Source organism: Aquarana catesbeiana, linkage group LG09, assembly GCF_042186555.1.
Source record: "Aquarana catesbeiana isolate 2022-GZ linkage group LG09, ASM4218655v1, whole genome shotgun sequence".
NCBI lineage: Eukaryota > Metazoa > Chordata > Amphibia > Anura > Ranidae > Aquarana > Aquarana catesbeiana.
This window is the reverse complement of record NC_133332.1, coordinates 257,013,885-257,036,496: the sequence shown is the minus strand read 5'-3', so window position 1 is coordinate 257,036,496 and position 22,612 is coordinate 257,013,885. Positions and strand designations below refer to the sequence as shown.

General features: G+C 42.7%; 1 protein-coding gene across 3 annotated transcripts in view; it reads right to left on the bottom strand.

The window, feature by feature from the left end:
- Nucleotides 1-5,753: 5,753 nt before the first annotated feature.
- Nucleotides 5,754-22,612, bottom strand: part of HCFC1 (host cell factor C1) — a 67,741-nt gene continuing 50,882 nt past the window's right edge. The window contains exons 20-26 of one of the 3 annotated variants that reach the window (XM_073600250.1): nt 17,030-17,401; nt 16,833-16,942; nt 16,098-16,232; nt 14,454-14,639; nt 10,914-11,211; nt 9,124-9,187; nt 5,754-8,663 (exon numbers count right to left, since the gene is read on the bottom strand). In XM_073600250.1, coding sequence (XP_073456351.1) covers nt 8,624-8,663; nt 9,124-9,187; nt 10,914-11,211; nt 14,454-14,639; nt 16,098-16,232; nt 16,833-16,942; nt 17,030-17,401 — 1,205 coding nt within the window. In that variant the 3' untranslated portion in view covers nt 5,754-8,623. The remainder of the gene's footprint in view (nt 8,664-9,123; nt 9,188-10,913; nt 11,212-14,453; nt 14,640-16,097; nt 16,233-16,832; nt 16,943-17,029; nt 17,402-22,612) is intronic. The other 2 variants (XM_073600252.1, XM_073600251.1) reach the window with 2 other exon arrangements.

Below are 22,612 nucleotides of genomic sequence, written 5' to 3'. Positions count from 1 at the left end.
CTAATGCCGCGTACACACGGTCTGACTTTTCACCTACAAAAGTCCGGCGGACAATCCGACCATGTGTGGTCTCCATCGGACTTCCGACGGACCGTTTCGGCCGGAAATCCGACGTACTTTAGATGTGAAACTTGCTTCAAATCTTTACGTCGTAACTCCGCCAGACTCAGTTCCTGACGGAAAGCCCGTTCGTCTGTATGCTGGTCCGACGGACCAGATACGACGGAGGAGCAGGGTACTGCATCTCGCGCTCGCTGCAATAGGAAAAACAAATTTTCCTATTGCAGTGAGCGCGGGGGGCATCCCAAGCCCTTAGGTCTGGTATGGAACTTTAAGGGGAACCCCCTACACCGAAAAACCGGCGTGGGGGTCCCCCCAAAATCCATACCAGACCCCGATCCGAGCACGCAGCCGGTCAGGAAAGGGGGGGGGGGACGAGCGAGCGCCCCCCCCCCTCCTGAACCGTACCAGGCCGCATGCCCTCAACATGGGGGGGTGCTTTGGGGGAGGGGGCGCCCTGCGGTGCCCCCCCCACCACAAAGCACCTTGTCCCCATGTTGATGAGGACAAGGGCCTCTTCCCAACAACCCTGGCCGTTGGTTGTCGGGGTCTGCGGGCGGGGGGCTTATCGGAATCCGGGAGCCCCCTATAATAAGAGGGCCCCCAGATCCCGGCCCCCCACCCTATGTGAATGAGTATCGGGTACATGGTACCCCTACCCATTCACCTAGGGAAAAAGTGTCAATAATAAAACACACTACACAGGTTTTTAAAATAATTTATTAAACAGCTCCGGGGGGGGGTTCTTCTCCGCTCTCTCCGGCCTCTTCTCCCAGTGTTCCAGTTCTTCGCCTGGCTCCTCCGCTGTCTTCAGGTAGCTCTCTTGCCAGCGGAGGTCCGGACTTCTTGTCTTCTCTTCTCTTCCCCAGATGCTGACACGACGCTCTCTCCGGCTGGACTGGTCTCTGAGGGCTCCGTTGTGACTTATATAGGCGGAGACCCCGCCCCCTTATGATGTCACAGTCCCTGAGCATGCTGGGACTGTGACGTTTTAGGGGGCGTGGTCAACTCGGCGCTCGCTCGTCCCCACCCCCTTTCCTGACCGGCCGGGCTGCGTGCTCGGATCGGGGTCTGGTATGGATTTTGGGGGGACCCCCACGCCGGTTTTTCGGCGTAGGGGGTTCCCCTTAAAGTTCCATACCAGACCTGAGGGCCTGGGATGCCTGTGACGGGGCTCGCAAGGTTTCAATCTCGCCGATAAAAGCGGCGAGATTGACTTCCTTTTCTAGTCCTCTCGTACCCGAGTCACGTTCAAAATGAACGGACTTGTCCGTGTGTGGGAAAGTCCGTTCATTCTGAAAGTCCAGAGGAAGTCCGTCGGGAAGACCGGATTCCGGAAAGTCCGGTCGTGTGTAGGCAAGGCCGGCTGTTCAGAAAGTCCGGCGGTAGTCCGGCGGTAGTCTGGCGGCAAGTACGTTGGCCCTAGCTTTCCAGAAAGTCCGACCGTGTGTCAGCGGCATTAGTCTAACTCAGCCTTTCTCAAATCGACTTTCAGGACCTATATTTCCAGAGGAACGTAGAGAAGTTGGACCAGGTAGTTTCAACCCAGGAAACTGCCGTTGATCTTGTAGAGTGGGCAGCTATATCTGAAGGGGGTACTTCTCCCTCAGCTTTGTAGGCTTCCATGATTGCCCATTTAAGCCATCGACCTAGAGTGCTCTTGGAAGCTTTTCCCCTTTGCAAGATCCTGAGAAAATTATGAAGACAGCATTTGATTTCCTAAATGACTGTTCAGTAATGTAGCAGGCATCACCTTACATCCAGTGTATGAAAAGCTTCTTCTCCTGGTTTGGCTGTAGCCGAGGAGAAAGCGGGTAATAAGATCTCTTGTGAGCAGTGAAAAGGTGTGGCAATCTTGGATAGAAATGCCGGATCTGTTGGGAGAATTACCAGATTGGAAAAAAACCGGCAGAGGGTTCTGTGACCGCCAAGGGCTGAAGCTCACCGATCCTTCTGGCTGACGTGATGGCCACTAAAAAAAAAAAAAAAAAAAATCATCTGGAGAACTAAATCTTTTAAGGATGCTTCCTGCAGGGGTTCAAATGAGACCCTGCAAAACAATAGATAAATCCCAGCTGTTCCATGCCCTAAAAAAAAAAAAAAATAATATCTGGAAATTAACACTTCTATGGATAAAGTTTAAAAAAAAAAAAAAAAAAAAAATGAAAGAGCCGCCACCTGAGTTATACTTTAAAATGTATATAGTCTGTGCCACTTCATTCCTACTGGAAAGCAGGATATTTACTAGCTTTTCTGACAGGCCCTTGGCTCTTCGTAGGTCTTCTTCAGAAACCAAGCAGCAGTTGTAATCGATCTGTTTCCGGATGGTTCAGGGTCCCCTGAGTTAGCAGATCTTTTCTGGATGGTAGCTTCTAGGAAGGTATTACGGCTAAATTTAGCAGAGCTGCAAACCAGGGTCTCTTCAGCCAGAAGGGAGTGACTAGAATCAGGATTCGTGTTCTCCCTGAACTTCCTGAGGACGAGCGGTATCAACTGAAAGGATGGATAGCATAGCACAGCTGGTAATGCCAGGGATGGGTAAACGCATCTATGCCTATGGCCTGATCTTCCTTGTGGAGTGAGAAAAACATCTGCACTTTTGAGTTCTGCTGGCTTGCAAACAAATCTGAGGTTGACCACATGCCTTGGTGACCATCAGAAAGACCACCTGATTCAGGCTCCATTCTGTTTTTATTTTGCTTCTGCTTAGCAGATCAGCTAGAAGGTTCTGGGACCTCTTTAGATGGATCAGTCAGTGAAGCCACATTTCGCTCTGCCCAGGTAAGCAACTGCCTGGCTAACTCCAAGACCCCTTTTCTCCTGGTTACTCCCCGTTTCAATACATAGGCTACCGCTGTTGTATTCTCCAAGAGTACTTGCACAGGCTGTCCCCATCTGATGAAAGGATAGGAGTCCAAGAAAGATAGCCTTTAGTTTTTGCCAATTTGAAGACATCCGGGCTTCTGCTTTGGCCTAGGAACCCTATGCAGTCTGGCCATCCAAGTGTGCTCCCCAAGCACTCACATCCATCGTTAGATGTTTGTCCAGGGCAGAGATCCAGGGAAGACCTTCTGTCAGGTTGGTCGAATCCCGCCACAACCAGAACGCTTTTTTTTACATTTGAGGTGATCGGAATTTGCTATTCTAGATGCTCCTGGTGAGTCCATCTTGGAAGGATGTTCATCTGGAGCGGCCGGAAATGTAGTCTGGTTGGAATGGATGCCGTGAGGAGTCCCAAGACTGCCATAGCTGTCCGAACAGACACCGAGAGATTGGTTTGAATCGGCCTTACTGCAGCTTGGACCTTCTCTATCTTCTCCTGGGGGAGGAAGACCTGAAGCACTGAGTTTGTGTAACCCAGGAATTTCATCTCCTGTGCTGAGACTAAATTTGATTTCTCCAAATTTAGGAGCCAACCTAGGCCCTTGAGGCGAGTCTTCTGCAGGTTTGTCAGGACCTGGCTTTTGGAGTCTGAATCTAAGAGCGATATCAATCATCCTGTATCTGGATGATCTGTTACTTTTTGCAGATGTTTGTGAGACGGGATACTTGTGAGAACGCGGCACCCACCGTGGGTTTCTTGTTCCAGACCTCAGTCTCCTTATCCTCAAAGGGGAACCTTCTCCTGAGGGTTTTGGAAAAGAACAGACCTCTCTCTGGGTCCTTCCACTCTTCCTTAATTGCATTCGAGGAGCACCCTGTGGACCAGAAACACTCTGCGTTTGGTTTCAGCCAAGCCTTGGTACATCTTGTTGTGTACCCACCATTGTACCCTTTCCTCCTGGACTTCTAGAGTTGTGTAGATTGCTTTTAATACATCTACCTCCTCCAGTGATAGCTTGTACCTGGACGCCCATCTTCCTCCTCATCCTTGAGGGAAGGAAGAGTACCTGTCCCCTCAACCCGAGTCAATAGCCTCTGCTGTCCTAGAGGTGGACAGCTTGAGGGCTGGACAGAGGCTGCTGGGGTTCTGCTTGGCTTACCGGGTTATTGACCAGCAGAGATCTGACTGAACTCAAAAAATTTGTCAGCTCCCGAACAAAGGAAAACAAATCTTTGCATTGTTGGGATGTCTCAGGTGCTGCACGGGGGCTTTTGCCACAAATCTCTGAGAGGATTCTTGCAAGATGTCCATTTCCTTTGAGCTGGTGGAGGATACTTAGGTTAAAGCGTCAGCAAAAGCTATTAGGGATAGAAACAGGGTTCAGCCAAGTGTCCTCACCGCTTAGTGAGACAGACCTCCAAATAAAAAAAGTGAACTTTGTGTCCCCAAAAGATCTAGCCCAGCAAGAAAACAGGCTGCAGGGTCCGAGCGGAGTCATCTCTGGCCTTGCAGCCGCAGGCTTCCCACAGGGAGGCACATTAATCTCACACAACCCATAAGGAAAAAAAAGGAGGGCATAGCTGTGCCCCTCTTAACTGGGCCTGGCCGGTGCTTGAGGCGCCTGGGCTGTCGGTCTCCCATCCATTTCTGCAGAGAGTGCAGCAGGGAACTGACAGAAGCCATCTGGTTTTGAATCTCCCGGTGTCATCCACGAGGGCCGGAACTGGAAACACCAGCTGATGGACCCACCCCCTGACCTGTGCGTTCCAGGCGACTGGAACCAACGAGCCCCGCTCCTACAGGAAGCCGCGTCACCGAACGTTATGTCACCCACCGCCCGGGACCGACATGCAAGTAAAGCTACACACTTTTAGATGCCCACCTGAGCCGTACCTTGGATCCCATTGCTCCACTTAGCTGGAGAGGCTGGGAACTCCAGAGCACCCCCTAGCCAATACCCTCCCCTTGGAGAGAGCGCAGCTCCCCCTGGTTCCTGCAGCGCTTCCACCATGGCAGAGGAAACACAATAACTGAAGCCATGGTGGAAGAGGAGGAGGGTTTAAAAAGGCTGCATGTGTTTTTCCTGGAAAATGGGCGGAGCTATGCTTTCTTCAAGGCTTTCCTGAAAGGCGATTTGAGAAAACAGAGGACTTTCTGATTATAGGGAAATGCACATATTTGCCAGTACACCAAGAATCTTCAAATGCAGTCCAAAAATGCTTTTATTGCAGAAAGACGACATCACAAGAACAAGTGCAACATTTTGGAGCTGCGCAGGATCCCTTTGTCAGGCATGTGATGACAAGCCTTACGAGGGGGTCCTGCACGGCTCCGAAACATTACACTTATTTTTGTGATGTGATCTCTCTGCAATAACAGCCTTTGGGCTGCATTTAAAGATCCTTGCCATGTGCTGGCGAACATGTGCATGCATATGTGATATTTCCAGTAACCAGCTGGTAGTGGCTACAGCACCCACTACTGATGAGCCCTGTTTCCAGGAATGTGTGCAGTTGGAATATAGGACAGGATTATAGGAAAGGCACCCTAGGGGGCATGTTCTCTAAACCTTTGCCAGTATCCCATCACCTCATGGCATGAGCCTTTAACCCAGAGTCTATGAATACATGTGTCCCAAACGATTAAGATGGTAAAACCCAACTATCTATCGAAAGTGGACTCCCTGCCATCATTACCACAGAAGAGTGTTCATTCACTGCCCCCCACACTGCAGTGCTCCAGGCCAAAGAGAGCCAATCAGGTGTTTTTTTTTTTGTCAGACATGGCCCACCATTAGAGAAGGCTTTAAAAAGAGGGGAAAAACACAAAAACAAAAAAAAAAAACAAAAAAACACACAAGAAACCATAATTTCAAAAAAGGTCTTTAATTGTTCAAAATAGCACAAAAACGACAGATAGCACTATAGTAATATTGGTTCAGTTCGAGAACTCCTCTACAATGGAAGTAATAGCTTTTCTTCACAAAGAAAAAAAGGCAGGTGAGGTTTGTTTTTTTTTTTTTTTTTTTTTTTTTTTGTTTTTCTTCTTTAGCAGGAGATTCTAGGCGGTAACACAGTAACACTATAATACAAAATGAGAAGCGGCAGCAGTCATTTTATGCGGGAGCGGCGGGTGCCCTCTACTCTTGCCACCCTCTTTCATCAAACTGGCAATTAGGGAGAAAAAAAAAAAATAATAAAGCAGTTTAAACAAAATGCTGCAATTGCTTCATGAGGCCAAAAAACTAGGTTAAGATAATCTGTTAAAAAAAAAAAAAAAAAAATTGAAAAAGGGAGGGGGAGATAATAAGAGGAAAAAAAAAAAAAAACACTACATTATCCTGAAGACTTGACTCCCACCATAAAACTACTATTCAGATGTTAGACGTCAGATTACACTGCTGCCTTTGCTGTCCATATAATAGGATGCTAGTTACATTTATTTTGAAAACACTCAGTCTCGGAACAAAGTAAGCTGACAATTCATAGAATTGTCAGAAACCTTTCATAACTGTGCATTCTTCCCTCCTTGATTGCCTCAAACATGCTGCCTTCAATGCTATTCAGGTGCTCCATGTTCTCATGACAGAAGGATATTCGGAACCCTTGCTGTACTTTGCACTCAAAGCCATCAGACATGGAAGACCCCTAGTACAAGAGAGAGAGCGGGGGGGGGGGGAGACCAGCGGGCAGTCTTCTCGTTTGCAACTTCTGTACAAGAAACCAATGTTGCTCCATGAGTGAGGAACCAGAAAAAAAAAAAAAATACATTTGGAACCAGCTAGAGATAATAAAAATACAGAGCAAAAAGTATATATGTGTATATTTATATATATGTACAATCAACACAAGGATGGGCTGCATTAAAATTAAACATTACTTGAGATAATGTAAATCCTATGTGATTTAAACAAGTTTTTTTTACTGGTTTTGCTTTTGTACAAAAAATCCTCATGCTTTAAGCTACTGCAGATTTTTTTTGCCTTTGCTTTTTTTTTTTTCTTATAAATTTTTTTTTTTTTTTTTTCAGTTTTTACAAAAAAAAAAAAAAAAAAAAATGAACAGTTTGTGAAATCTGTTATGAAACAGCTTCAACTGCTTGTATATATTTATATATGTATATTTATACTTCAGTATATGAGCTGAATAGAAATAGCCAATGCAGACGCATGGCGTTCCTGCCCTGTGGACCAGCAAGACTGGGCGCTGGTTACGTTTGGCAGGAGAATGAAAATGTAGTTTGGTGACCTCCGTTAAAGAAATCATTGGCCGGTCGGTTTTCAACACGCCAAGTTGATTCGAATGAAGCAGGCGTTTTAATTGGTTTAATGTACACTGCTTTCAGCAGTGACAATTTATGACAGCACGCAGTAAAGCAACGGGTGCTGCTTTATATCTATATATTGCTTTGGAAGTCAGCCAGAAAATAAAAAATCTTGCTTAAGCAATAAAGAGAAAAAAAAAAAAACGAACAAGAGCAGGGGTTAAATAAGGAAACATCCTTAAAAAGAAATAACGTAAGCGGAGTTTCAAATATAAAAGTATTTCACTGCCAGGAAGGCTGGCAATGCTATACGATGGTCACCTAAGCAAATAGGCAAGGCTACTGAACTTTGCATCACCCACCTAAAAGTGAAAAGGGCTAGCTGGGAGGCTATTTAGCTTAGAACAAGGTTGGTAGGTAGTTCATTCGCCTTCAGAAGTTATCTCAAAAGAAGCAGGACAAACGAAATAAAATTAAATGTACAAATGAAAAAAAAAAAAAATTTGAAAAATCCATTCAAAAAACACAAGAAAAAATCTGTTGCAATATATATATATAATATATAAAATGTGAAATTTTTTTGACGGTGCTCTTGAACTGAGTTTGCTTTCCGAGATCCATTTTACATTGTGAAAAAGTTCCACAATGGGAAACGAATCACCACACATCCAGCCAAGACCTGGCAAAGCCATGCTGGAAATAAACACACATACTAAGCCATCTGATGTATTACTGAGCCACTAGCCCTGTTTATACACCCCCCCCCCCCCCCAAACAGCGTGAAAATATCTGCACCACTGAACATAAAGAGCAGGTGGTTGGCCAAGTCAGTCCTAGAATCACATCTGGATGTGGCAATGCCCATCTTCAGTGCAGCTATGCTGTCCAGAAGAGATTTGCTTCAAAACGAGCATCGGGATGGAGCTGCGAAGAGTGTAAATATATATATATATTTTTTTTACAACACCCCATTGCTTTAAGTCTTAAAACCTTTACACCGATGATAATGTCCAAGTGCTTCTGTTGTCAAAACAAAAATTAGTTCTTTACCCCAAGAAAAACTCTCCCTCATCTTTTAAAAAGAAAAACAAATGCCAAACAAGCAAAAAAGACCTGGACGAATCTTCTATGCAGTTCATTTACAAAGCTTGAGTTTGCAGGCCTGTCTGCTTGTCAACTGAGAGTCCATATTGTTCAGCATACCCCAGGCTCCTGTAATACTCCCCCACACAGAAAGACAGAAGCAAAGAAATAAATCAGGATTGGGGTGGGGAGGGGGGTGGAAGGTGTAAAATGTGCTTTTCACAATGTTCTTCAAAATAAAAGGAGGAGGAGAAAGAAATAAAGATCAGTTCATCCAACCCCAAGCAAATGGTGGTGGGCAAAGCGATAAAAAAAGTTGATTGGGGATACAGAGGATTTTGAGGAAGTTCAAGGAGATAGCTGTACTTCAAGGCTGTGCAGGAGCTTCTGTAATCAGGGGTGGTCAGGCTTTGCTTTCTTTGGAGCAGTTTTCCTAGAAGAAAAAAAAAAAGAGCTCTTAAATATATTGTTACTGCATGGGCAAGAGCACAAACACACACACCTGATCAAAAATACAGATTTTTCTATTTGTGACTCTTGTGTACATAGGCACATTACAATTAATTGGCGGTATTTTAGCAAAAAAAATGTTTTTTTAATATATTTTTTGGGAATATTATAGCAAAACGTAAAAAAAGTTTTTTCTATATTGACGCTTTTTTTGTTTATAGCGCAAAAAATAAAAACCGCAGAGGTGATCAAATATCACCAAAAGAAAGCTCTATTTGTGGGGAAAAAAAGGACAATTTTGTTTGGGAGCCATTTCGCACAACCGCGCAATTGTCAGTTAAAGCGAAGCAGTGCCGAATTGCAAAAAGTGCTTTAGTCTTTGGCCAGCCAAATGGTCCGGGGCTTAAGTGGTTAAAGAAATGGTCAGAAACACAAATACTTACATGTCTGGTGAGGATACTGGGCGCTTACTTCCAGGCTTGCCAACTGTACCATCTTTGCTGGATTCTAAAAGATAAGCAACACTAGTTAGCAACCCATGATATACATTTAAAGTTGTGCTCTCATCAGAAACCAATGTAATAACATTCTCACAAGAACGTAGAAACATACCTGACAATAAAGTACACCTGAACTCGAAAATAGAGATTTGCTATGTTACAGGGAACATCTAGTAATGTTAATTGTGTCTTGGCAGCACCCTGAGTGATGCATCGGTCTTCAATCCCTTCTGAAAATAGCAGTGCACTTCTTGATATGAAAGACTGCCTACAGTCTTGTAACTGCACAACATGCAGTGCGAGATCCAAGGCACTGCTGCCTCTGTGTCAGTCTTGGGAAATTTGGTGTGGGATTTAGTAAGGTCATGAATCTTCTAAGAGGATTCTCTAACAGGGGAAAGATCAGCTTCAGGTAGAACACAGGCAATACTGGTGGACAAGTCCTTTGCCCCCTCTGCCTGAACTTTGAGGCTTTGTTCACACTAGTGTGGGCCGCGAGTCCCGCGCTTGCCCAGGCATGGTCTTTTTAACTATGCAGTTTCCCTGTACCCATGTTGGTGCTGCGGGCTGAGATGTGTGGGGGTGCCACTCAGAACGAATGGCAGCCCTGTGCGTCTTGCATGAGCAGTGTGATTGGGCTGCGGGTGGTTGCGAGTACCTATGCGATTGCCGCAACCAGAACCCAAAGCCCACACTAGTGTGAACCGAGCCTTAGGGAGATTTACTAAAACTGGTGCAATCAATCTGGTGCAGCTATGCATAGTAACCAATCAGCTTCTAACTTCAGCTTTTTCAATTAAACTTTGGCAATAAAACTCAGAAGCTGATTTATTTTTTTATGCAGAGCTGCACCAGATTTTGCACTCTCCAGTTTTAGTAAATAACCCCTACGTGTGAGGACTGGAGGTTCTCCACACTGGATAAATACCGTTATCACAAAAGGCACAGACATTAATTGTATTCCATTTGCCCCATTCACACCATAGCACCGATGTGATATTAAGTGCATAAAAATGTGAGCATGCTGCATTTTTGCTGCAGTGCACTGGATAGCGCTGCTGTTAACAGACATTTTGTGTCAATTCCTGCACAGCAGGCAGTGTTAACCCGAAGATGTATGTAAAAGCACAATATTAAAATTGTACCCAACTCCTGTCCACAGGTTCTGCTCAGCCTCCCTATCATCTTGCCAATGGCAAGTGTGACTAAATTGGATCACGCCTACATGGTAAACTAAGTGATCATCATTGTTGCTCACTTCACATCCAGGCCTTGTGTGTTGGTACTAATCTGACTACTGTAAACACAAATACACTTATAAAGTTACCCAAGGGAATGCTTAGCGTTTTTGCCTTTTGTGGCTGCTATTGCTAGTGAAGTGGAAAGCAGCCTTAGGAAATGAACCCCACAGATCTCAGCTGGTCGTTAATCTCAACATAAAAGCGACCCATTACTTTCAGACACATAAAAAAACGTAAACACAGCTAAATGTGCCAGATAAATTTGGGTGTAAATGTACAGCATTTTAACCAGGCTCAGGTAAATTTTTGCACACAAGCATTTCTTTCAGACATGTATTTCTAGAGTTTACAAACAGCACATTGACATGCAAGAGTAAGTTCTGTTACGCCACTTAAGCATCGCATGTAAGGACTAAAAAAAAAAAGCAGGTACTTTGAGGCCTTCAAACAGAGCTTAAGCAAATCCATAAACATGTCATATTGTATCCTCACCTTGCAACCACCTGACTTGTGTTGCGGGTCCATAGCCCTTCTCATTACGTGCAGCAATCCGGAAGATGATTGCAGGTTTTGTGGTGTAGTCTATGTGAGCATTGGACAGGCTAGAGGTCTGTACCAGACAGGAAGGATTAGGGCCACAGTATACCCGCATGAAAGCCAGCTGAGCAGGCGTTGTGGCTTTCTGTTCACCACTCGTACTGCTTTGGATAGCCAAGTAGACAGAATATTCTATGATCTTCCCAGATGTGACAGAGGGAGGTTCCCATGTGAGGTGAGCACCATCGGGACTCTGTAGGAACAGAAAGTCAGTCAGTTCACATATGCAAAAAAGCCTCTTTAAAATGTATGTCAGCGCTAGAGTAGCAAATTGAGGTGTACTTAAAAAGAAAATTGACAAGACTTTGTATCTAACCTTGTCAATCTGTTCTTAAACTCGGTTCATCTCTCAAAAATCTTAAAGTGCCCAAAGCAAACATTAAAGAGGAAGTAAACGTCCGCTGCTGACATGTACCCATAGGTAAGCCTAGAATAAGGCTTACTTATAGGTAGTATATCTCCTAAACGTGCACAGTTTATGAGATATTTGCATTACATGCAGCGAGTGACATCACTGGCGCATGCGCTCTGAAGGAACGGCTACCCATGCTGTTCCTTCTGAGCCATGCTGTAAATGGCGGCTCCCACGCGCATGTGTGGGAGTGACATTGCGGCTCTGGCCAATCACAGCACCGGAGCCTGCAAACCACAGAAGAAGGGCGATGATGGAAATGGCTGCAGCGCTGACATTGCGTGCGCTGGAACGACTTCCTTTTAAAGGTAAGTTTCACATAATGTGCTAGTGATACATACTAGCACATTAATTTATCTTACAAAAAAAAAAAAAGGGGGGGGGGGGGACGACTAGGAAGAAGGTCCACCCCCCAGGCACAATAGCATAAAAGCTTCATCCCATGAAGTGGGCAGGGTTATACGAGGGTGCTTAAAGTAGTGGCATATAACCCACGGTCTAAGACTTCCTGTAGTGTCCTGTATAACTAACATGGAGCATTTTTGTTCTGTTGATAGGGTGACAACATCAACTCAGTCATGTAACAGAGCTCGGGCATAGGGGCTGGCTGCTAAGGCCAGAGCACCACCATTATGGAAGAAACTCACATGCTCCCAATTTTTTTGTGCTGGCTGCAACAGAGATTCACCTACACTGTGTTAAAGTGCCTGACACTTCTGTTTATTGAAATACTTCTTCGGTAAACAAATATTGCATAAATACAAAGAGGCATGTGTATTCTTACTTCCTTTCTTCTAAAGCTTTGTATATTGGCCATGAAACAAAGCCTGACCTTTTGCTTATGTACAAGGGGGATAAAGACCAGACCCTTCTTTGCTTGCTTTGTGCAGGGAGACTAGTCCGATATCCACCCCCCTCTAGTTTACTGCAGACAGCCTGTAGTTGGTAGAGCTGCTGGGTCCCATTAACAGCTCTGCTCTGGCTACGTGCCGCTACATTTAGGCCTCATGCACACTGGACGTTAAAATAGCGTTATAAAAATTTTTTTTGCGTTAGCTTTTTTTTGAAGAAATTTTATTTTTACAATGGATCAACACTGGTGAGCGACGTTTTTGAGCACTTATGGACGTTCATCAGCATTAGAGCGTTTTTAAAGCTGATACTGCCCAAAACTGCTGATAACAGCCTATGTCTGCATGGACACAGAACATGGAGCGTTTAAGTCAAGGGTCTCAAACTGGTGGCCCTCCAACTGTTGTGGAACTACAAGTCCCATCATGCCTCAGCCTGAGGGAGTCATGCTGTCAGCCTTGCAATGCGTCATGGGACTTGTAGTTTCACAACAGCTGGAGGGCCAAAAGTTTGAGACCCCTGGTTTAACCCTTTCATGACTAAGCCTATTTTTGAAATTTGGTGTTTACAAGTTAAAATCCGTATTTTTTGCTAGAAAATGACTTAGAACCCCCAAACATTATATATATTTTTTTAGCAGAGAATCTAGAGAATAAAATGGCGATTGTTGCAATATTTTTTATCACACGGTATTTGTGCAGCGGTGTTTTAAACGCAAATTTTTGGAAAAGTGACACTTTCATGAATTTTAAAAAATCCAAACAGTAAAGTTACCCCAATTTTTCTGTATAATGTGAAAGATGATGTTACGCCGAGTAAATAGATACCAAACATGTCACCCTTTATAATTGCACGCACTCGTGGAATGGCGACGAACTACGGTACCTTTGAATTTCCATAGGCGACGATTTAAAATTTTTTTTACGGTTACCAGGTTTGAGCTACAGAGGAGGTCTAGGGCTAGAATTATTGCTCTCGCTCTGACGATCGCGGCGATACCTCACATGTGTGGTTTGAACACCGTTTACATATGCGGGCGCGACTTCCGTATGCGTTTTCTTCGCTGCGCGAACTCGCAGGGACAGGAGCACTTTAAAAAAATTTTTTTTTTTTTTAATTTAATTTATTTATTTTTGTACTTTATAAATTGTGTTTAAATTTTTTTTTTTTTTTTACTTTTATTGCTGTCACAAGCAATGTAAACATCCCTTGTGACAGTAATATGTGGTGACAGGTACTCTTTATGGAGGGATCGGGGGTCTAAAAGACCCCCGATCCCTCCTTTACACTTCAAAGTATTCAGATCGCCGAAAACGGCGATTCTGAATACTGTGTACTTTTTAAAATTTGGCGCCATTGGCAGCCGAGTAAACGGGAAGTGACGTCATGACGTCGCTTCCGCATTTACAAGAAGAAGGCTGGAACGAAGCCGCTCGCAGCTTCGTTCCAGCCCGCCCCTAGCCGCCGAACGGACACCGGGCCTCCCGATCGCACGGGAGGCCCGGTAACAGCGGCGGGAGGCGGGTGGATGTCCCCTCCCGCTCCTCCGGTATAACAGCCGAGCGGCTTTTAGCCGCATCGGTTGTTATACGCGGGTAGCCGATCGCCCGCTGAAAACAACGGTACCGGGATGATGCCTGCAGCTGCGGGCATCATCCCGGTATAACCCCGGAAAGCCGAGTACGCATATGTGCGTTCGGTCGGCGGGAAGGGGTTAAGGACTGTAGAAAAAAAAAAGTCTACAGCCAAAAACAGCTGATGTAAAAAAAAAAAACGTCCAGTGTGCATGAGGCCTTGTAAGTTACATATCTGAATTTTCAAAGGCATTGATACACACCACGGGGGATACTGAGATTTATCATTACTACGTTTTTGTTCTAGGGCTTTAATACATCAGCATGTTACAGAGCTTAAAAAAAAAGCCTACATTGATAGAGTTATTAGGAAATGCAAGCTGCAAATCCTAATCACCAACCCTCTGAACATTGGGAGACATTTGTAACCATATCCAGCTATGAACTGAGTACACAAACTACAGCTGCATTTGCTCCCATGAAACATTCCACATGTGTGCTCTGAAGGCTGAGAATCTGTTCTAATATGCTCCAGATGGTACATGAATTCCTAGGCTGGAAACAAGAGGCAATTTTTTACTATTAAACCATTAGTACCTTGCTGATCTTTATGGCACACGGTGCACCTGGGAAACCAGGTAGACAGGTCTTGAAGGCAGAGATTTCACTGAAGGGTCCACGACCACAAGCATTTATTCCTGCTACACGGAATTTATAGGCAGTGCCTGGCTGTAGTTCATGCTTCTTTAATTGGCTGTAATCTGGTAGAACACCAGAGTCATCCTGCAAGCACAACACACACACATATATATATATATATACACAAGATGTATTCAATAAAAGCTCCAAATTCAGCAAAACCCCTCTCCCCAGATAAGTAAAGCATCAAATAAATATTTTCCACAGCCTGCAAAAACAGGACTGATACACAACTATTTGGCAGGGGTAAGCGTCTCAGACTTAACAGTAGAGGCCAGATAGCAGCTCTTCTATGAAGAGATCATCTAGATCAGTGTCTCTCAACTCCAGTCCTCAAGGCACCCCCAACAGGTCATTTTAAGGCTTTCAAATCATTTTGCACAGGTGATTTGATCAGTTTCACTGCCTTAGTAATTACTACAGTCGTTTCATCTGAGGAAAATCCTGAAAACATGACCTGTTGAGGCGCCTTGAGGACTGGAGTTGAGAAACCCTGATCTAGACAAGACTAGACCCATGTATTTCCACAGATTCCGACAGAAAAGCAATAGATGGGCTATGCATCCCCTTTGATGCTTAAAGCTGCCTGTTATAATAAGGACACCTATATTCTAATATTTTATTAAAGGGTATACAGGCCTCAACTGTAAAATTTGTCAGTCAGCAAACTTACATTGCTTTTTGCATCTCATCTCAATGACGAAAGGCATTAAGATGACTCTTTAAGGTCACTTCTGGCCAGGAGAGGAGAACACACGCACAGTGCTGAATAGATACGTCTCCATAATTGCATGGGCAGAGGGTTCTAATAGTGATGCCGGTTTTATCAATAGGACAGTTTTTTAAACAAATAAACCCAAGGATTTTGCTCTGAGGAACTCTCCCTTTCCTTTATTATGGGCTGCAAATGATTTACCCCTGAAGTTCCGGAGCCACAATTGGAGGACATCCACCACAGAGGAGATACCGGAAGCAACCAGAGGTTACAGCATTGGGTTTGGTCCCCAACAAATGAGCTACAGGGACATCCGACTCTTTTTTGCTGTAAGGCAAAGGAGTCCAACCCATCTGGTGAGTTTGGAATTTTACACCATCCCCAGGAGGAGGATCACCAAATCCACTGGGACACGGTGCACTATAGCACTTTCTTGCACAAAGAAAAGGACTATTTTGCACTTTCATCAATTAATGCACTTTAATTGTATTAGTGTAATTTTTAATCAAAAATAGTCACTTTTTATCATTTGTCACTTTTTAATAATGGTTAATTGGTTCACACAAATCATGCATTCATGTTAGTAATGGATCAATTATGTTGATACATAGTCATATGTTGTATCCAATTATCCTAGGTTAAATATTACCTAGAAGTATACCAACTGGGTACATTTATAAGAGAAATTAGTGTTGAGGAGCAGGCGCTGTCTATACTTTGATTTATATTTACCTTGCCCCACTAGTGGAGTTAATACTGGGCAGCAGCGGCTTAAACACATTTGTTATTTAATCACCAAGGCGCGAGTGTCTTACTACAATACTTACATCGTTGGTAGCGTCATCTGCAGGCAAGTAGTAATGCGTCACCATCATGTTTGTAGCCTTTATTACACCAACATCAAACCATTGATTCTCTTTCTTCAGCGGAGTCTTAGGCTGCTGAGGGGGCAAGTCAGGTTTCTGTACATGAGCAAAAGCATGTAAATCTTCAATTTATTTTACAGAGCATCAATACATTTTACAAATTATGACCATTTCACTTTGGTGTTTCAGAAAGAAAAGCTTATAAATTTTAAAACACCCATCTTAGACCTTTCGCATGAGCGGACCGGTCCAACTGTCAGTTTTTCAAGCCCAATCAGATCAGACCCCAATCTGTGGAGCAGCAGGTGTAAATGACATGGTGTCCATGTTCACCCTCTGACATCCAACCTGCTAAAAACAGAAGTTCCCCTTCCGTCTAATAAGGGATCGGATGGCATACAGGTGTAAATAGACAGGTGGTCAGGTTTACTGACCGCCGGTAGAGAGTGGGCTTGTGTCTGGTTTGCATAAGCAGACATGGACCAGCCTGCTCAGCGGGGATCAGTGGATAGATTCCCTGCTAAGAAAGTGGACTCCTAGCAGAGCCCGCCGTGTGTGAAAGGGCTCAAAGTGTTCCTGCCATTTGCCTTTTGGGAGCATTTCTCCACACTCTGTCCTGTCCTGGTTAACACAAACTGCAAAAAAAAAAAATCCAAATATATCACTGATTAACATGCCCACTTTAAAAAGACATACCGATTCAATGCCGTTTGCTACTTCAGCAAGGGCTGCTGCAGCCTGTAATTTAGCTGGACTGGCGATTACCACTGGCTGAGGTGTTGTGAAGGTATTTATTGGAGCCAAACCTGGTAAAGAAAAAGCAGTGTTTTATTAATAACGATTAAAGAGCCAAATGCACCTACACAAAGCAACAGTTTAGTTCTAGCACTCACTATCTGTGGCTGTAGAAGGTAACAGAGCCACTGAACTAGTCACTGCATTTGTTAACTCATTGAGTCCATTACTTTCACTGGCAGGATCATTGAGGCTGTCAGCGGGTGCAAGGGCTTCTGTAGGCACGTGGTGGAGCTGCTGCAGTTGTTGAAGTTGCTGTAACTGCTGTTGATGAAGTTGATGCTGGTGCTGAAGCTGCTGCTGTAAATGTTGCTGATGCTGCGCTTCTTGCAGTTGCTGCTGTTGTTGAACCAGAGCTGCCAGTTCCTGCTGGGTGAGTACTATTGGGATTGTAGTGGTAGGGCCTTCAGAGGTCAGGTGACGAAGCTCAGCATGAGCCATATCAGAGGTATCCATTGGCTCTCCAGCTGCTAATTGGAAACCAGTGATGGAAAAAAAAAAAAACAAAAAAAAAAAAAACAAGAATTAGTTACAGAGCTTTAAACGCATGTCCTGCACACACACACACACACACTATGCAAGGCTGTAACCCATCTATCCTTTTAATGGTGTGTTCCATCATATGGAATGACCCCACTGTAGCCTGGGTTGGGCAGTTAAATGCTGGCCGATATTATTTGGCTTTTTTTACTTAATCGGCATCAGCCGATTGTGCTGATAAAAAAAGCCAATTATAACTTCAGCGGGACTTGCAAATGACTTCTGTAATAGAAGTCAATTGCAAGTTGTCTGAAGTTTGTCTTCTCTCCTCCTCTGGGCAGCCTGCCAAATCTGATAAGAAGATACATTTGTATCTCTTCGGTTCTTTTTATCAATAGACTGAACTCCATGTGTAGAATTTCTCAGTTTAACCATTTAAAGACTAAATCTTTTTTGACATTTGTTGCTTACAAGTAAAAATTCTGTATTTTCTGCTAGAAAATCAATTGGAACCCCCAAACATTATATATATTTTTTTTAGCAGAGACCCTAGGGAATAAAATAGCGGTTGTTGCAATATTTTATGTCACACGGTATTTGCGCAGCGGTCAATTTAAAAAAAAAAAAAAAAAATACACTAATTTAAAAAAATAAATAAACAGTAAAGTTAGCCCATTTTTTTTTTCGTCCAAAAGTTTTGATTACCTGTTTTTGTGTATTTAATATTTAAGATATAGTTATTTTTTTTAATCTAAATTCTACATACAAGTGAACTGATTGGAGGTTTGTTTTGTTCAATAAAATGTTTAAATGTAAAAAATTTTCTGTATCACTTATTACTTAAGATTGCTTTCACACTGGAGCAGGCATGCGTTGATGGTAAAACGCTGTTAGTTTTAGCGGCGCTTTCCCGTCATTTTAGCGGCGCTATTCGGCTGCTAGCGGGGCGCTTATAACCCAGCTAGCGGCCGAGGAAGGGGTTAAATGCGCCCCTGAAGTGCTGCTGCCAAAACGCTATGCAGGCGCTTCGGCAGCGGTGCGCATTCATTTCAATGGGCAGGAGTGGTGGAGGAGCGGTATACACCGCTCCAAAGATGCCGCTTACAGGAATCTTTTTTACATCCTGCCAGCGCATCGCCTCAGTTTGACAGCACTCAGGGATATCACACTGAGACTGCAGGGGAGCCGTTTTACAGGCACTTTACAGGCGCTATTTTTTAGCCCAAAAGCACCTAAAAAAATGCCCCAGTGTGAAAGGGGTCTAACTGTTAGATTTTATGAGATGAAGGGGGGAAAAAAAAAAAAGAAAAAAAAAAAAATCGGCCTAATATATCGGCCCAAAAAAATCGGCATCATATATCGGCCATCGGCCACCAAGATTTCTAAATATCGTCATCGGCCAGAGAAAAACCCATATCGGTCGACCTCTACTAAAGGCAAAACTTTTTTTTTTTGCTGAGAGGGATTCGAACACTTGTCAGTTTTTATTGCTGTCTGTGTTCCCATTAGGGAGATTCACCCTATTTGTCCTGTTTACCATTATCACTGAAAGTAGGGCTGAAACAACTAATCGATTAATCGACAACTAATCGATTATGAAATTAATCGATTACCATTTTCATAATCGATTAATCGGCCAGTAACATAATGGGGTTAAAAAAAAATAAAATAAGCCCTTTATAGTACAAAAAAAGCAAATAATCGCTACTGTAAATATTACTTTCACAGTTCTGCAGTAAAAAAAAAAAAAAAAAAGAACCCCTTACAGTAGTGATTATCTGTTTTTCTTTGTACTATAAAGGGCTAATTTTAGTTTTTTTAACCCCATTATGTTACTAAACGTCTTAGACCTGGTTCACATCTATGTGTTTAGTGCTTTTTGCAGAAACGCACTACAGTCCATTTACATGGTTTCCTATGGGGACACATTCACATCTATGCGTATTTGGAAAGGGTCAGGGACTTTTTTTTTAATGCAAAACGGTGCTTTTTTTGGTTCAATATACTTCAATAGAAAAGCTGCAGAAAAGCATGTAATTATTGCAGCAGTTTTTGTTTTTTTTAATCTTCCCAACAACAAATTGGCCAAAAATAAATGCAAAAACGCAAATTGCAGCGCAATCACGTGCGCAAAAGTAAAAACGCACAGCAAAGAGCACTGCAGAAACAGATCAAAAGCAAACTGCATAGGTGAGTACCGAGCCTTATGCTGGCCACACCGATCAATTTTTAGACAAAATTTTCAGACAAGAATATTCGGACGAAAAATCTTTATACATTCGCTGAATAAAAGAATGTTGTTTGAAATTTTCACTTGGTTTTTAACATTCTGTTTTTAAAATGAATGTAATTTCTGAACGAAAACCACATACACTGTCTGAAAATTCCTTTGACCAAGAAGTTTGCTATTATTTAAAAATTTTCCCGTCACTGTAGTTGAAAATGAACGACAATTTGACCCCACTAACGATTAGAAAATCGAATGAATGTTCTTAAAATAACATTTTTTTTTGAAGGAAGACATTGTTTGTTAAATAAAAAAATTTGATCTCGGAGTCTGATGATATTTACCAGATTCATATTTTAATAGTATATACAGTATATATCTCCTCTAATAGTATATACAGTATATATCTCCTCTAATAGTATATACAGTATATATCTCTTCTGTCTGTTATTCTCAGAGTGGATTAGATATTTTGCTCCCTAACCATATAGTTGGTTATTTATTGTTACCACTGTATAGAGATATACAAGAATAAATTGCCTTTTTTTTAAACTTTACATATTAACTAAATTATACACCACACTTTTTTTTAATATTATTAACCGATTAATCGATTAATCGAAACAATAATCGGCCAACTAATCGATTATGGAAATAATCGTTAGTTGCAGCCCTAACTGAAAGCAAAAGTAAAAGAAAAATAACAAATTTTGGGTTGTCCCCAAGATGAGAGGGGAAATCTTCCAAAAGGGACATTAGTTCTGATGACCTGGGGGTTCCACAGAGCTTCCCTTAAATTTGCAGGAATTTCCTCTCACTTCCTGATTGGGACAGGAAGTTAAAATTTCCCCAATGGGACAAAGATGGCAAAAATAAACCTTACAGGGGTTAGAACGCTCCCTTACGCTATCCAAAATGGGGAAAAAAAAAAAAAAAAACCCAAACACAAACAAAAAAGGTTTTGCCTATAGTTCTACTTTAACAACTGATGGGCTTGCCAATACAGAGCAAGCCAAGATTTTACAGCCCTCTGAAAGGCAAAATGTAGAAAATCAAAATGGGATTGTTCAGTACAGCAAGCTAACATTTTAAATTTGGGTGGACATATGCTGGCTGGCTAGAATTGGTCAACATTTTTGTTTCGGTCTGTCAAATGTCAGAACATAATTGAAGTGCAAGTCCAGGCAAAAACTAACTCTAAACCTGCTCTCTGCCACATTCTAAACCTAATCTATCCCTGTAAAGCAAAGATAGCTGTCCTTATTCTGCAGCCAGGCTGGTTTCCAGCGTCGGAAGCGGTGTGCAGGACAGGACCGTCAACAGCTGTGAAATAGATCTTTTTATACCTGGCAATAAACGTTTATACAGAGAGCACTAGATACCCCACTGTTTGCAGTATCTCATACGGAGGTGGAAGATTGTAGTTCTGACATTCTTTCAATGGAACTACAAGCAATATGAACTGTTCATTGTTACCTTTGGTTAATTTTCGCTATGAACTCACCGTTTTATAAATAATTGTCACTTTTGGTTACAACATTGACATGGTTTATTCTTCACCGATAAAAGCAAGCATAGCGATTTTTGCTTTACAGGTTAAATGTTTAGAATGTGGCAGAGCGGGTTTAGCGTTCGCTTTGCCTGAACTTCCACTTTAAGGGGAATATTCCACAGAAACACGGGCAGCAATGGAAGGAAAAAAAATAAATAACCAAGTATGCAGAAGGGAAGTTAGGATTTCTATATCACAAAAAACATCATTTTACACCCAACAACCAGTCCTGGTCCTTCCAAATTCAGCCATAAATGCTTTTAATTGGAAGAAGTTTATGTACAACATTTCATGGGGACAACAGTACCATTATGAAGCCTAGTATAAAGCATGTAGCCAATATAGAGGTACACCCATCATTCTTCAATCTATGAATACTATGAGATCTTTATTTCCGAGAGGTGGCAGGGTAGAGACATGTTAGCAAACACTCTGATCCACTGTATGACAGGGCCTGTGTGATGCTGGAAACCTTCTGCTAGCTCCCACTGAAGCGTGACATGTTGGGTATCAATTTACCATCTTTCACCATATTAAAAAAAAAAAAAAAAAAAAAAAAAAAAAAGAAAAAAATTGGGCTAACTTTACTGTTGTCTTATTTTTTAATTAAAAAATGTATTTTTTCCAAAAAAAGGGCACTTGTAAGACCGTTGTGTAAATACGATGTGACAAAGCATTGCAACGACCGCCATTTTATTCTCTAGGGTGAAAAAAAAAAAAAAAAAAAAAAAAAGTATGATGTTTGGGGGTTCCAAGTAATTTTCTAGCAAAAAAAAAAAAAAAAAAAAAAAAACTGTTTTTAACTTGTAAACAAATCTCAGAAAGAGGCTCGGTCCTCTTTGGTTAATAGCAACGCAGCCATTGGCTCCCCACTGCTGTCAATCAAATTCAATGATGTGGGCGCGAGTCCTGCTGTCTGTGTCTATGGGTGCAGTAGCAGGAGACGGAAGCGTGCCCCGAAGAAGAGCACATCTGACAGGTCACTTGATGCAGGGAAGAGCCTGGAGCGCTGCAGAGGGACCCCAGAAGGAAGAGGATTGGGGCCACTCTGTGCAAACCCAACCGCACAGAGGAGACAAGTATGACATTTTTTTTTTCTTTTAAAATAACAAACATGGGAACCTTTAGTGTCCCTTTATTAGACAATTCTATCCTCATGGGGTCAAATCTTCTATCGTGAAAATAGTGTACACTTAAGTTCTGAAGAAGCATTGGTACATGAAATGTGTCAACATCTACTGGTAAAAACAGTGTTCGGCCTATTGAGAATATGCGATTTGGTGGCTATATTTGAAAAACTGGGATTTTTGTACGCACAGTAAAATCCTTTTCTCGGAGATCATTGAAGGACAGGTAGGTTGCCACCTACAGAAGCAAAACATCAAACCTATCCATCATGAAGTATGGTCTTCAATGACCGGA